Below are 12,445 nucleotides of genomic sequence, written 5' to 3'. Positions count from 1 at the left end.
AAAACCGTAGGCACACAAATCATCAAACGTGGCAAATATCATCTGTATATTCAAAAGTAATTAAAGGGGGGGGAGGGTTCCTTTTATTTACCTGGTACATCATCTGATGTTTGCGCTCTTGTATCCTGTATCTACTCAAATAGCTCATAAACATTGATCAGCCAAACCCTCAAATCAATGTTTTTCATTAGTTTCAAGGTTTTACTAATACACCTGGAGTGCAAGACTCATTGCATATGCAAATGAGAGGACCAAGAAGTGCAGGCCTATATAATGGGAAGAAAATGACAGAGAGCTCAAGAGAGGAAATCAGACTGCAAAGATTCAAGCGAGAGATAAAGAAAACAGTTAAAATGACTCAAGGATCTAGACTATACTTTGCAGGTAAGCACTCCTCCATTCCTCATAACATCCCCTTTTCTATTTTCTGTTCATACTTACTAGACTTCAGATGACCATACTGTTATTTTTGTTTTCTCTTCTTTACTTCTCGTTTTTTATTTTCTGTTCTTATTTGTTCGTTTTTATATATCAATGGTGTCGGTCTGAATGATTTACTGGAGCGAGCCTCTCAACTTTCAGACAAACTCCACTCTCTCAGCACTTCTCTCACCAATGACCTGGTCAGTACCCTTGTAAACGTGTTTGGTGTTATATGCACAATCACTTATTTGCAGTATGTGACTTGAGTTTTATCCAAACAGATATTTATTTCATTGATTTGATTGGTTGTTAGATATTAACCTTGCTTTCATCCACAGGATTCTCACTTTCCTCCTGTTGGTAGGGTAATGATGCCTCGTCCATCGATGTGCCACACTTCCTCTCTTCAGATTCCCAATGACAAAGACCAAGCCTTGAAAATACCGGTAAGTAATTTTAACTCATCCATCTCTATCAAATGCAAAAATTATTTCTCCTACACTCTCAGAAAATAAAATGTATGAATGCTGTCACTGGGGCAGTTTATTTTCAAAAGGTACACTTTTGTATCTTTCAGGCGCTAATATCGACACTTTAGGTACTAATATGTAGGCTACCTTTAAGGTACCAATATGAAAAGAGACCGCCCCGTGACAGCTTTCGTACCTTTATTTCTGAGAGTGTTTTCCAGCTTTTTTATTATTCTATTATTTGATTTGATTTTTATAATTAAAAATATTAAATATTATACAGCATATTTTTAAAAAAATAGAAATAGAAAAAATACATTACTTAATTGTTGTTATAACTATTATATTTTATATACAACAAAATATACAAAAATACAAAAACGTGATACTATGATGCAAATGTATCTATACATACTATAAATACTTTATAAAGCTTGCAAACATGTGAAGTTCTCATAGGTTTTTTTTTTTTCATTCAGTCTCAATCCAACCTATTTTCAGCATATTTCACACAAAAATGAAAATTCTGTCATTTACTCACCATTGATCAAACCCATTAGACTTTAGTTGATCCTCAAAACAAAAAAGAAGATATTTTTAATGAACCACGAGAGCTTTCTGTCCCTCCATTGAAAGTTCATTCGACCAAAACTTTGATCCATATAAATCGAGCTGTTTAATCCAAGTCCTCTAAAGAAACGGCATCACTTCACATGATGAACAGATTTAATTTAGGTTTTTATTCAAATATGAACAATACTCAAAACACATATAGAGCACATTAAACAATAATACATATGAGCTCAGCTGTACTTCTTGCAGAATCACAAATGTGTGTGACCTCATTGGTTCAAAGTCTTATGGATTTGGAACAACATGAATTTACATATTTATGGGGTGAACTTTCAATGTGAAGTGACAAACATCTCCCACTTGTGGTCACATTTGTAGTTGCAGAAGAAACAGACCAGTAGTGAGTGAAGTTTTATCTGATTGTTTGTGCAGGAGGATGAGCTGCTGTCTTTGGCTCGGTCTCTGCTGCTGGCATGGTCTGATCCCCTCGCCCTTCTCTCCTCTGAGGCATCCAGCCTGGCACATCCAGAACGCAACACCATTGACAGCAAGACCAAAGAGCTGCAGGACAACATCAACAGCCTGGGAGCAGGTCTGGAGCACGTCTTTCAAAAGGTGATTGTACTCACAGTGCATATATTGTGAATGTTGATTGGAAGAGGGCAATATGAAGTTATTCAAAATATTGAAAGAAATCTTTTTAAGCAAGGTTGGTTTATACATCGTCCCTGTCCGTGTTTTCTTCTCTACAGATGGGCTCATCTTCAGACAACCTGTCCTCTCTCCCTTTTTACACCAGCAGCCTTGGCCAGGATAAAACTTCTCGACTTGTCAATTTCCATTTCCTGCTGTCCTGTTTCCGCAGGGACTCCCACAAAATTGACAGTTTCCTCAAAGTTCTCCGCTGTCGGGCAGCCAAGAAGAGACCTGAGATGTGTTAGAGTGGAAATGCTGTGCTCTGCTTCTCTCAGTGTGGATGTTAAGTTAAAATGGCAGAGCTGTGAGTGATTTGAAAATCAAATGGTAAAATATGGTCTTTATTGGTTGCTTCAAAGATATAGATATTTGATTTGCTTGAATAAATACCTGGACCAACATCATAGATTACTCTAATCTCAAAGATAAAAGACACCAAAATAAATTAATTTTAAAAATGTGAAAATTGAAAAACAGCCAGGTTATGCAAAATGTCTGAGTGCAGTGATATTGTATGATGAATAAATGCATCGTATATTGAAATGTTTGACTAGAGTAACTAAATTGTATTTATTAAGGCAGTTATGTTGGATGGTTAACACAGTTATTTTAACATTATCTTCTGTAATGTGATATTTAAAGCTTTGCACCAATGTCAATAAATTTCTATAATGCAGATTTATATTGACTCATGAGGAAAAAAAATGTATGCATGGAAAAGGAATTTAAAATAAAATTCTCTAGCACTTCCCACACAAATGTGAACATATACACAGAATAAGTGTGTATACACACACACACACACACACACACACACACACACACACACACACACACACACACAAAGACAGTTTTAAATTTTTTGTTTTATCCAGCTGTATCCGAGGGAACGGATTGCGAAAGTGTGCGCACGGATTATGAATTTGTGGGTACAGATTCAAAAACCGAAGGTACGGTTTACAAAATTTGAGCGCACGGATTGCATTTTTTTCTCCTACAGGTGACCTCCCGGGCTCCGTACTTACCAGCCACATAAATTCCTGCAGCTTGGAACTTGCTGAATATATATATATTTCTTAAAATGTAATTTAAATTGTAAGTGATTTTCATAAAAAAAAAAAAAAAAAAAAAAAAAATCTTCCTACATTCGGACTGCCAACCAATCCGCAGACAGCCGCTGACTGTGACGTGTGACCCCAGCGTCTTGGGAGACGTTTGCCGCGCATCATCCCCGTTATAAACGACAGAGACAATTTTGACTAAACCTTGCTAGGATAGCAATATGTTGCAGAGCTCCCTGCTTAATTTATTTAATAAAAAACCTTGTCTTGATGGACAGCTAGGGCTAACTAGGATGAGGATGTTTCTCCATCCACTGGCCCGGCATCAGCAGGTAACGTTAGGGCTGCCAAGCTGCCAATCGTTCGGGTATGAAAGCTAAACGGAACGCAGTTTGTCACCTCCGTATTCGCAGGCATACACCATATGACCAACAGACCATACGAGTAACAAATTCTCAATTGATAAGTGATCATTCTTTCTGCACAAATCAGGGTTTCATTTGCGAACATAGTCTTTCGAGGAAGGCTTTGAGACCAAGCGCACTCCTCTGTCCGAGTCGCTCGCGCAAATCAGTTTGAGCAAATGCAGACTGATCATGAGCACATCCAGCTATTCAAGAAACATGCAATCTGCCTGAGGGAAGAAGTCTTTCACTATTGTAAGTTAATAAATAGAGAAAAAAATATTTTAACTTATAGCGTATTATTATTGAAGTACAGATTCAAGCACCAAAAGCGGCCCACGCTCTCTAAGTTCTCTTTAATTAAAAAATTTATAAAATTCATTCATTCATAGGCTGTATGGTTACAGGCACTATTAAAGGGATACTACATCCCAAAATGAAAATTTTGTCATTAATCACTTACCCCCATGTCGTTCCAAACCCGTAAAAGCTCCGTTTGTACTCGGAATACAATTTAAGATATTTTGGATGAAAACCGGGAGGCTTGTGACTGTCCCATAGACTGCCAAGTAAATAACAGTGTCAAGGTCCATAAAAGGCATGAAAAGTCATCATCAGAATACTCCATCTGCCATCAGACGTGTAATCTGGGTTATATGAAGCAACGGGAACACTTTTTGTAAGCGAAGAAAACAAAAATAATGACTTTATTCAATAATTCCTTTGTCAGCGGTCTCCTGTGTGTCTCTCATTATCACTGTCTGCTCTTCTGTGTTATCTGCGCCACAAGGATGCACTGTTTCTACATTTAGCTTTGATTTGAAATAAAACAGCGCATCCATGTATTACATTTTATATAGTTTATGGTTATGTTGCGAGCCTGAGTGTAGTTTTACAAATCAGCCAAGTCTATTCTGTAACGTTAGTGATATGCAGAGTTGGGGTTTTTTGCACATTAATCTGACAATAAATGTGGAACACCCAGTTTTTCTGATGGACACCTGGAGTCTCTTTTCTGGCTACGCTAGTGGGGTGAACTATCCCTAAAGTTGATGCCACTAGGAAGGAGATGTAAACCAGAGAAGCTGAGCTTCAAAGAAGAAAAACACTTGGAACTTTACAATCAGAGCCAAAGGCTGAGAGAAGCACAGCTGCTGGAACCACTGAGACAACAGATAGACAGCATCATAGGAGGCACTGTTATGGTTTATTTGCTGGACCAAATGCAAATCGATGCAAATACAGGGAGACAACAAGGAGAAAACAAGAAACAAAGAGCAGAAAATCATCATAAAATGAATGGTGAGAGGCTACAACAGAGAGCAAAATCAGCTGAATCCTCAAGGAGAGGAGTCTTAAAGAAAATATGAGTACCACCAGCATAGATGTAGAATGGAGGGTGAGATTTGAGCAGAAGCAAGACACTTCAAGAAAATATAGAGCAAAAACACACAAGCTACCATTGGGCAGAAGTTGGAAGGGAGGAAATGTTAAGGAAAACCCCATGAACAGTTTCATTATTTCATAAAAAACTACTTTGACCATATTTTGTCCCTCTTTTGTAACTGGCTTTGGATAAAAGCATCTGCTAAAATGCATACATGTATTACAGGTTTTTAAATTGTCAGACTACTGAAGAGGTTTTTTTTCACAAATATTGTAAATGCTGCACAATAAATTTCAGTTAAGCTGTTTCTCAATATTTGTATTGTACAGTCATCATTCAGATAGAAGTGAAGTGCTCAAAGCTACAAAACCTGGAGCTCACAATCCTCAAGCTAGCTGTAATGTGTTCAAAAGCAATATTGTATTTGCACTGGTCTGCTGGATAAATTAAACTTCTGACAACTGTCAGTCAAAAAAAAAAAAAGAAAAAAAAAAGCTGCAGCAATTAAGTGCATATTGGAAAATCAAGTCATAAACATTAACAACAGTATGCATTACAAAAGTGTTTTGGGAGTGATGCCATTTCCTAAAAGTCTCGATTTTAATTATGCAGTTCAAAGCATCTTTATCAATTAAGCATACAGAAGACTTAACTTTTGAAGTATTTGAATAACTTTGATGGTCAGCTAAAAGACCCAATATAAAATGCTTCCATAAACATTTAAATGAAAATCAAACGATAACAAAAAGCAAGTTTACATTTTTAATCATTAAAAACAAACAACATGTTTAATTTGTTTTTATTTCAAAAAAAGAAGGGAAAAAAATTCCTAGTGGACAAATGTCTGCCTGGTAATAATCCAAACCAGTGCTAGACAAGGCATGTGAACTTGCACCCCTCGACAAAAACACTGTAGTACACAGCAACACTATGAGAAGATCACAATATGGAACAAATGTGAAGTTACTCAAACACAGGATAAGCATCACCTTCAATAAAAGCACTCGAATGGAAAATTTAGTATGAAGTTTTCCTCCATGGAATTAAATTGTAGTTCTGGGTCTGAGAAACTTAGTTTTAAGTGCTTACAGTGCAAAAGAGCAGCAGATAAGCTTAAACTAAACGGTCAGATTCTTCCTATATGACATTAAAAAGATCAACAGATCTAAAATAGTTCTCATTAACACCACCTAAGAGTTGCACAAGAGATTACTATGCGGTCTCTTCCATAACACGATAATATCCTCAGATTGAGTCATTGCAAAAAAACAAACAAAAAAAAGCTTACAGATGAGGACATAGGAGCACTACATGAATTAAAAGTTACTCCACAGAAGACAAATGGTGCATAATGGAGTCACCTTCTAGTGATGGTCCAAAACAACTGCCTCCAAGTACAGAACAAATACAAAATGATATGGGCTCATTCAACAGACGACTGGGCAGAGCTCCTGTCCACAGTGAAACGTGACTGATTTTACCTACATGGAAGATGCTGTCTTTACCAGATGGAATATCAAAACATGTGGCTGATTTAATTTTTTTACAGTGACCAACACAGACATGTTGGCATGGCAGGGGAAAAATATACATGGAGGACATGTTGTCATAGACAAACAGGCAAAAGAGAGCAGTTGCACATGTGTGCACGTGTACATGCATAAACCCAAGGGATTTCATCCAAGATGGTACACCTAAAATTTGAAAAAAGCAGGGCCAAAGAGGAATTTTGCACACAAGATGGAATAAAGCACAATAAAGATACACCATGTTTAGTCCCCTTAGGTGCATTTTAAAGAGAGAGAGAGGAAAAAAAAAAAAAAGGGGGGGGGGGGTCAAAACCTTTCAAAATCCTTTATGTCAGACAATATTCTGTAAACCAGAATCTCTAAAAAATGTCTCATGCACAGTCATGGAATAATGTACATGGTTTTACACACTCACACACACATACACACAAGTGTGCACTGCTCTCAGAGTTGCCTCACATACACTGATGCTAAAGAAATCTAGCGCATCCTGTACTCTGAAGTCTTGGACACCTCACAAAGCTGACCCTTGAAGTCGAGGTCAACGGTAAAGTCCAGGTCTCTCTGGAAAATAGGGGAAAAAAATAAATATTTAATTACGAAATATCCACTTAATGGTCAGGAATGTGAACCACGTGTAGATCTGTACCAACATCCAAAATTCTCTGATTTGACAAATTATGACATTCAAGAGGTTTAATTTTAAAATGAATTCTGTAAAGTAGTGAAAATCTTCATATTGCTGCTACTAATATGCAGCAACCATGCTCTACTGTCTATAGAGAGATCACTTGTTATAGTTAAAAAAAAAAAAAAAATTCTATACGTGTGTGTGTATTCAAAAGTCTTGGGTGAGTAAGTTATTTTATTAAATTGAAAAATTAAAACCTCAGCAAATGCTGTTTATTAGACTGATTTCTGAAGGATCATGTGACTAGAATAATGGCTGCAGAAAATTCTTTACCATAGTTTAATAGTACTGTACTACTTGGTGACAAAGTTTTTTTTTTTTTTTTAAATAAAGAACATCTTGGAGCCAAAACTTTAACAGTAGTGTATGCATATTTCTAGAAACTTATTTTATTGTAATACAATAGAAAATTATAAAATAGATTTTGGAATATTAAGTGCAGGTGGGGCTTACATTATTCTTGACGTTGGGTTTCATGCTGATGGTGCCAAAGATCTCCTCTCCGGTCTTCACAGTCAGATAGTCATCAAGGTAGAACACAGTCTGCTTCCAGTGAGTGTAAGGAGACTCTGGGCCTAAAAGACAAATGCACTGTGTTTTTAAAGGGTTCATTCCTAATTTAAGAAACTCAGGGTGAAAGGGGATAGAGAGGGAAAAAACAAAAACAGCACTCACCAGTAGAGAAGCCTGTCCTTTTGTGGCAGCGAGTGAACTCTATGTTGAAGTAGGTTACCAGCGCATGAATGTAGTCATTCCTCTTCACCTGCAGGCAGAAAGGTGACGTGAAGGACAAGTCCTCGATCTTCACTGTGTAGATGTCCACCTCCTAATGAACCAAGAGAATCAGTAGGGTTGAATAAATAAGCGAGCAGGGGTTATATAAAAACCAAACACTTGATATAATTTGAGAGCAGATTTTTGTGGAGTAAACTAACCTTAATGAGGCAGGCAGAACTAACGAGCTGTTTGGGGTCAACAACATCCACTAGTGGCTCCTTAATGGCCACTTCCTTGATACAGGACATATCAAAGCCATAAACGTTCTCCCACCCTGAAAATGCAAACAAACAAATAAAATAATGTCTCATTTCAGACACAGCTGAAAAGGCCTCAAATGCATTCAGAGACTGACACGTACAGTGAATTTTGTAGTCCTTGTACTGTCGGTCCTCAATAGCAGTGACATAGAGCGTGGCTCTGTCAGGGAAAATCAGGCCATCAGGTTGCTAAAATAGAAAAACAAATCGGCAACATGAACATTGATCAAATTATGGTCAGCATGCACAATTTTTATAGTGAACAGCTTCAACACTATAAAAAGGAAATTAGCATACACCCACCAGCCATTTGTCTCTTGCGTAAATGACAGTGTTAAGCATGGACTCGTAGAAGAGACAGTAGCCCATCCACTCGGAGATGATTATGTCTACCTTTTCCACGGGAAGCTCAACCTCTTCCACTTTGCCCTTAATGATGGTAACAACTGGACAGGGAAAGTGAGGTTAAGGACTTGAGGTACATAACTCACGATACAGTAAGTTTAGCTCAAAAGATGTGCTATGCATGTGACGTCTGTGAACAATAAGGAAGTCAAGAGCTATGAGAAGTTCTTACTATGATCCAACTTGTTGGCCTTCACAATCTTCACAGCATAGTCTGATATACTGCTGCACTCAATCTGGGGAACAAGTGACAAAAGAATGTAAAATCTGAGAAAAGCACGGCATGATCACCTACCCATCACCTTGACAGGACAGCCGAGAACCTCATTCAACTAAACCAGTCAGTATCCGTAACAAAACCTCGGCTGTTGAAAACAATGAGGTGACATTTACACTCACCCCAATAACTTTCTTGGCTCCAGCTTTGGCTGCAAACATACAAAGGATGCCAGTTCCACTTCCCACATCCAGCACCACCTTATCCTTGAAGAGATGCTTGTTGTGGAACATGGAGTTTCTGTACGTCAGAGTACGAACTTCATCCTTGAGCATCTCCTGTGGACACAGAATGGGTTTACATTGATCACAGATATGAAGAGGTGTAATTGTACCACTATTCATGAAACACGATGAACCAATAAGACTGTACCTCATGAATACCAAAGTGTGCATAGGAATCAAAGTAGTAGTCTTTGGAGGTCATGTCTTCTGCTGCAGGTTTTGCCGAATTCTCTCCCTGGGACACCTATAAAAGAAAGAAAAAAAAAAGAAAAAAATTATACACTATGAAAAACTATGAGCTGGGCTTTGCTTAATAAGATCAGGCAGTGTCATTTGTATGTTAAATACAATTTTGAAAAGTTATCATGAAAAGATAAATCTGTTTTGTTGCTAACTGTGAGGAATTCTGTACAATGCTTAAACATTTTGTGGCGTCTTAACCGATTTATACATATGCAAATTCTAACAAAGGACAAAACTTGTGTCGGTCACGCATGACTCATCGCAACGAATCGAATAAAAGATTCAATACTCGCTAAACACAAAAGAATCACTTGACAATCTACTGTAACTTGTAGAAAGATTCACTGAACGAACAAGCCTTTATGGTAAATGGATTCAAAAGTTTCAAACCACTGTGACCAATCAAAATCCACTACTATTACTACTACTACTAGCATTTCCTCTTTAAAACCCGTTCAAATTGTGATTCAAGTATTTTTACCCACACGACTCTTAATTCACAAGAGAAGAAAAGATGCGGTAATACTCTCTCCTTTTAAATGAGAATAATCGTTGTATAGAGTCAGAAGATCTCTGAAACTTTTGAACTAAATACACGTGGGTAAAAACGTGGTTGCGAAAAAAAAAAAAAAAAAAAAATTATTTGGCCGCATCGCTAATTACATCAATCTGGTTACTAATAACTGATTAATAGTGACCAAAGCTGTAATAAGTAGAAATGGAGTAGTTCAGCCCCATCAGGCTGCGGTGTCCCGTCCCATGCGGTCTTCTACCCAACAATAAGTCACTCAAGCAGCCGCCAGCGTGCTCTAAATGACCCTCATAAGCTGAACGAGGAGCTAACGTTAGCTAAGAGGACGCAGATATCACCAAACTGTTAAATCTACTTCCATACTACATCAAATTGTTACGCGTAGCATTAAAAAAAAGCTAAGTATTAACTCGTTTTAGCCAATTAGCAATAGCAGACACGTGATGCTAAATGAATGAATTATTAGCGGCGGGCTAAAATGGATGCTCAAGATGCGTGTGCGCACATTTCTACCCACCTGATACGCAGCAACCAAACCCGTTTAACGACTACTAATCGTAGCTTAGGCGTAACAAATAAAGTTGCTATATTAATTATAACTATCGCAAATATATGTTTGCCATCGGGTGTGTTGTAGGCGAAATGGCCTTGAGTAGCTCCAGCTTACCTCCATTCCGTCTGCTGTCTCCGCCATTTCGGTAAACTGGCCACCACGACTGCAGCAGCACAGCTCATGTAAAACACACTTGTTTTGCTCCCGCCCCCGTGCCCTCACTGAGTGATTTGATTGGACGACAATCACGGGATTCGCTGTAGGCCCCGCCCACTTCCTTGCGGCTCTCCGTCATAGGCTCAGCTTCTTGGGATTTTTTTCCGCTCTTTGAAACGTGACTTTCATTGGATCAAACTGTAGCGCTATTACTACTAATTTATTCTTTCATACAAATTACAGGTTATTTGAGAATTAGGATTTCATTGTTTACAGGTAAGCTAGTTATGAGGACTGGACTGATGTAAGTGACCATACGTTTACAAAAACGTTTTAGAAAACTATATAATAAAGTATAGGCCTATCTATCTATCTATCTATCTATCGAGAGAAAGAGATAGAGAGAGTATTGACCAAAGTAAAACAGATGAAAAAAAAAACATAAGCACATTAGATACAGACACATAGATAACTCCAAAATTAAAAGCCTCTCCTCCTGTCTCCCTAGAGTTGTAGTTTTTTTTTTCTGTAGAAGTTGAGAAAATATTTTAAAAATGTCCCAGTGATTTTTGTTCTTACAATCATAATGATGTAAAATGACAAAAATATTTGAACCACAACATTCTTGAGAATGTCTTCTATTTTGTGTTTTACAGAATAAAAAAGTCGTCCGGTTTGGAATAACGTGGTGAGTACATGGTGACAGAATTCTGATTTTTGGATGACCTATCCTTTTAAATCAAACCGAGCCATGAGAAGCCTATTTGCCAGAGATGCTACTACACATTAAGCATTAATGTTAAAGGAAGATGCCTTAAGAATAGTGTGCATTTACTGATAAATTGTAACAAATATAGATATGAGTTTACCGTGTACCATCCAATATATTATGGAAAAAAAATTTTAGTTGCAAAAAACTGATACAGTAGGTGCCGCCTTGCTGTATTACTGAGTAAGGTGAGCCCTTACCTGCGACAAGAATCCCCCAAGGTAATATCTCGGCTTTTTTTATTTTTGTAGAATATATAAAATACAAATGATATCATCTTTAATAAATCATTTGAAAGAGCTGCTGTGATGGGCTGGGCTTCCATGTAAGCTCCAGCTTCCTTGTGGCAATTCATAGAGGACTGGTTGCATGGAAGAAAAAGGTGTAATAATGTAAAAATACAAACTCAAATATTCTGTCTACATTTATGCATAGATACATTTTTGACATATTCACACAATAATGTGATTTTGATTCTAACAGTCGCTATACCAAGACACCAATGAGTGTGCAGATAAAAGGATGGAAAGACAGAACGAACCAATGAACGATAGATAGATAGATAGATAGATAGGTAGATAGATAGATAGATAGATAGATAGATAGATAGATAGATAGATAGATAGATAGATAGATAGATAGATAGATAGATAGATAGATAGATAGATAGATAGATAGATAGATAGATAGATAGATAGATAGATAGATATTGGACGGATGGATGGATAGATGGGAAGATGATGGAGAAGTATTGTTCGGATTATATAAATATTTGTTTATCCCCTTCACACAATCAGTATCAAACTATTTCAATAATCAGCTTTAAACATGAAAAACCAGTCGTCAGATTTAATTAGTGTATTTTACAACCTCTCTTTTAGCTTAGCAACTTATCTCCATTCCCACATACTTGCACTTTGATACTTTCAACAGCCTTGTCTTCAAGCCAATTAAAATGGTCATAAAATGTGACTGACGTATGAACGGACAAATGGCGTACTGAATGACGGGGACA

General features: G+C 37.3%; 2 protein-coding genes across 3 annotated transcripts; one reads left to right on the top strand and one right to left on the bottom strand.

The window, feature by feature from the left end:
• The first annotated feature begins 284 nt into the window (after positions 1-284).
• On the top strand, positions 285-2,844 carry prl (prolactin-like). The gene is made up of 5 exons (XM_019078806.2): positions 285-384; positions 502-623; positions 762-869; positions 1,899-2,081; positions 2,219-2,844. Exons 1-5 carry the CDS (start codon positions 285-287, stop codon positions 2,405-2,407), a joined length of 702 nt encoding a protein of 233 aa, XP_018934351.2. The 3' UTR covers positions 2,408-2,844.
• A 2,953-nt stretch (positions 2,845-5,797) lies between these two features.
• On the bottom strand, positions 5,798-10,717 carry prmt1 (protein arginine methyltransferase 1). 2 transcript variants are annotated; one of them, XM_042724171.1, is made up of 10 exons: positions 10,620-10,686; positions 9,326-9,421; positions 9,076-9,231; positions 8,849-8,912; positions 8,575-8,717; positions 8,373-8,460; positions 8,170-8,285; positions 7,910-8,060; positions 7,688-7,809; positions 5,798-7,107 (listed from the first exon to the last, which is right to left on the bottom strand). In XM_042724171.1, the coding sequence occupies exons 1-10, from the start codon at positions 10,644-10,646 to the stop codon at positions 7,024-7,026; spliced, it is 1,047 nt and encodes a 348-aa protein (XP_042580105.1). In that variant the 5' UTR covers positions 10,647-10,686; the 3' UTR covers positions 5,798-7,023. The 2 variants fall into 2 exon arrangements, with proteins under 2 accessions (XP_042580105.1, XP_042580098.1); XM_042724164.1 differs by having other exon boundaries at positions 8,170-8,460; positions 10,620-10,717.
• Positions 10,718-12,445: the final 1,728 nt, after the last annotated feature.

The sequence above is a fragment of the Cyprinus carpio genome, chromosome A3 (assembly GCF_018340385.1).
Source record: "Cyprinus carpio isolate SPL01 chromosome A3, ASM1834038v1, whole genome shotgun sequence".
Taxonomy (NCBI): Eukaryota; Metazoa; Chordata; class Actinopteri; order Cypriniformes; family Cyprinidae; genus Cyprinus; species Cyprinus carpio.
The sequence above is the reverse complement of the archived record's forward strand: the minus strand, read 5'-3'. Positions and strand labels throughout refer to the sequence as shown.

What these genes read in the sequence shown, in the direction of transcription:
- prl (XM_019078806.2), top strand. Translation starts at nt 285, where the DNA reads ATGACAGAGAGCTCAAGAGAGGAAATCAGACTGCAAAGATTCAAGCGA. An exon ending in ATCTAGACTATACTTTGCAG is followed by an intron (nt 385 to 501) that starts GTAAGCACTCCT and finishes CTCGTTTTTTAT; the next exon opens with TTTCTGTTCTTATTTGTTCG. An exon ending in ACCAAGCCTTGAAAATACCG is followed by an intron (nt 870 to 1,898) that starts GTAAGTAATTTT and finishes TTGTTTGTGCAG; the next exon opens with GAGGATGAGCTGCTGTCTTT.
- prmt1 (XM_042724164.1), bottom strand. Translation starts at nt 10,646, where the DNA reads ATGGCGGAGACAGCAGACGGAATGGAG. An exon ending in GAGCCAAGAAAGTTATTGGG is followed by an intron (nt 8,913 to 9,075) that starts GTGAGTGTAAAT and finishes CTTGTTCCCCAG; the next exon opens with ATTGAGTGCAGCAGTATATC. An exon ending in ACGCAAGAGACAAATGGCTG is followed by an intron (nt 8,461 to 8,574) that starts GTGGGTGTATGC and finishes TTTCTATTTTAG; the next exon opens with CAACCTGATGGCCTGATTTT.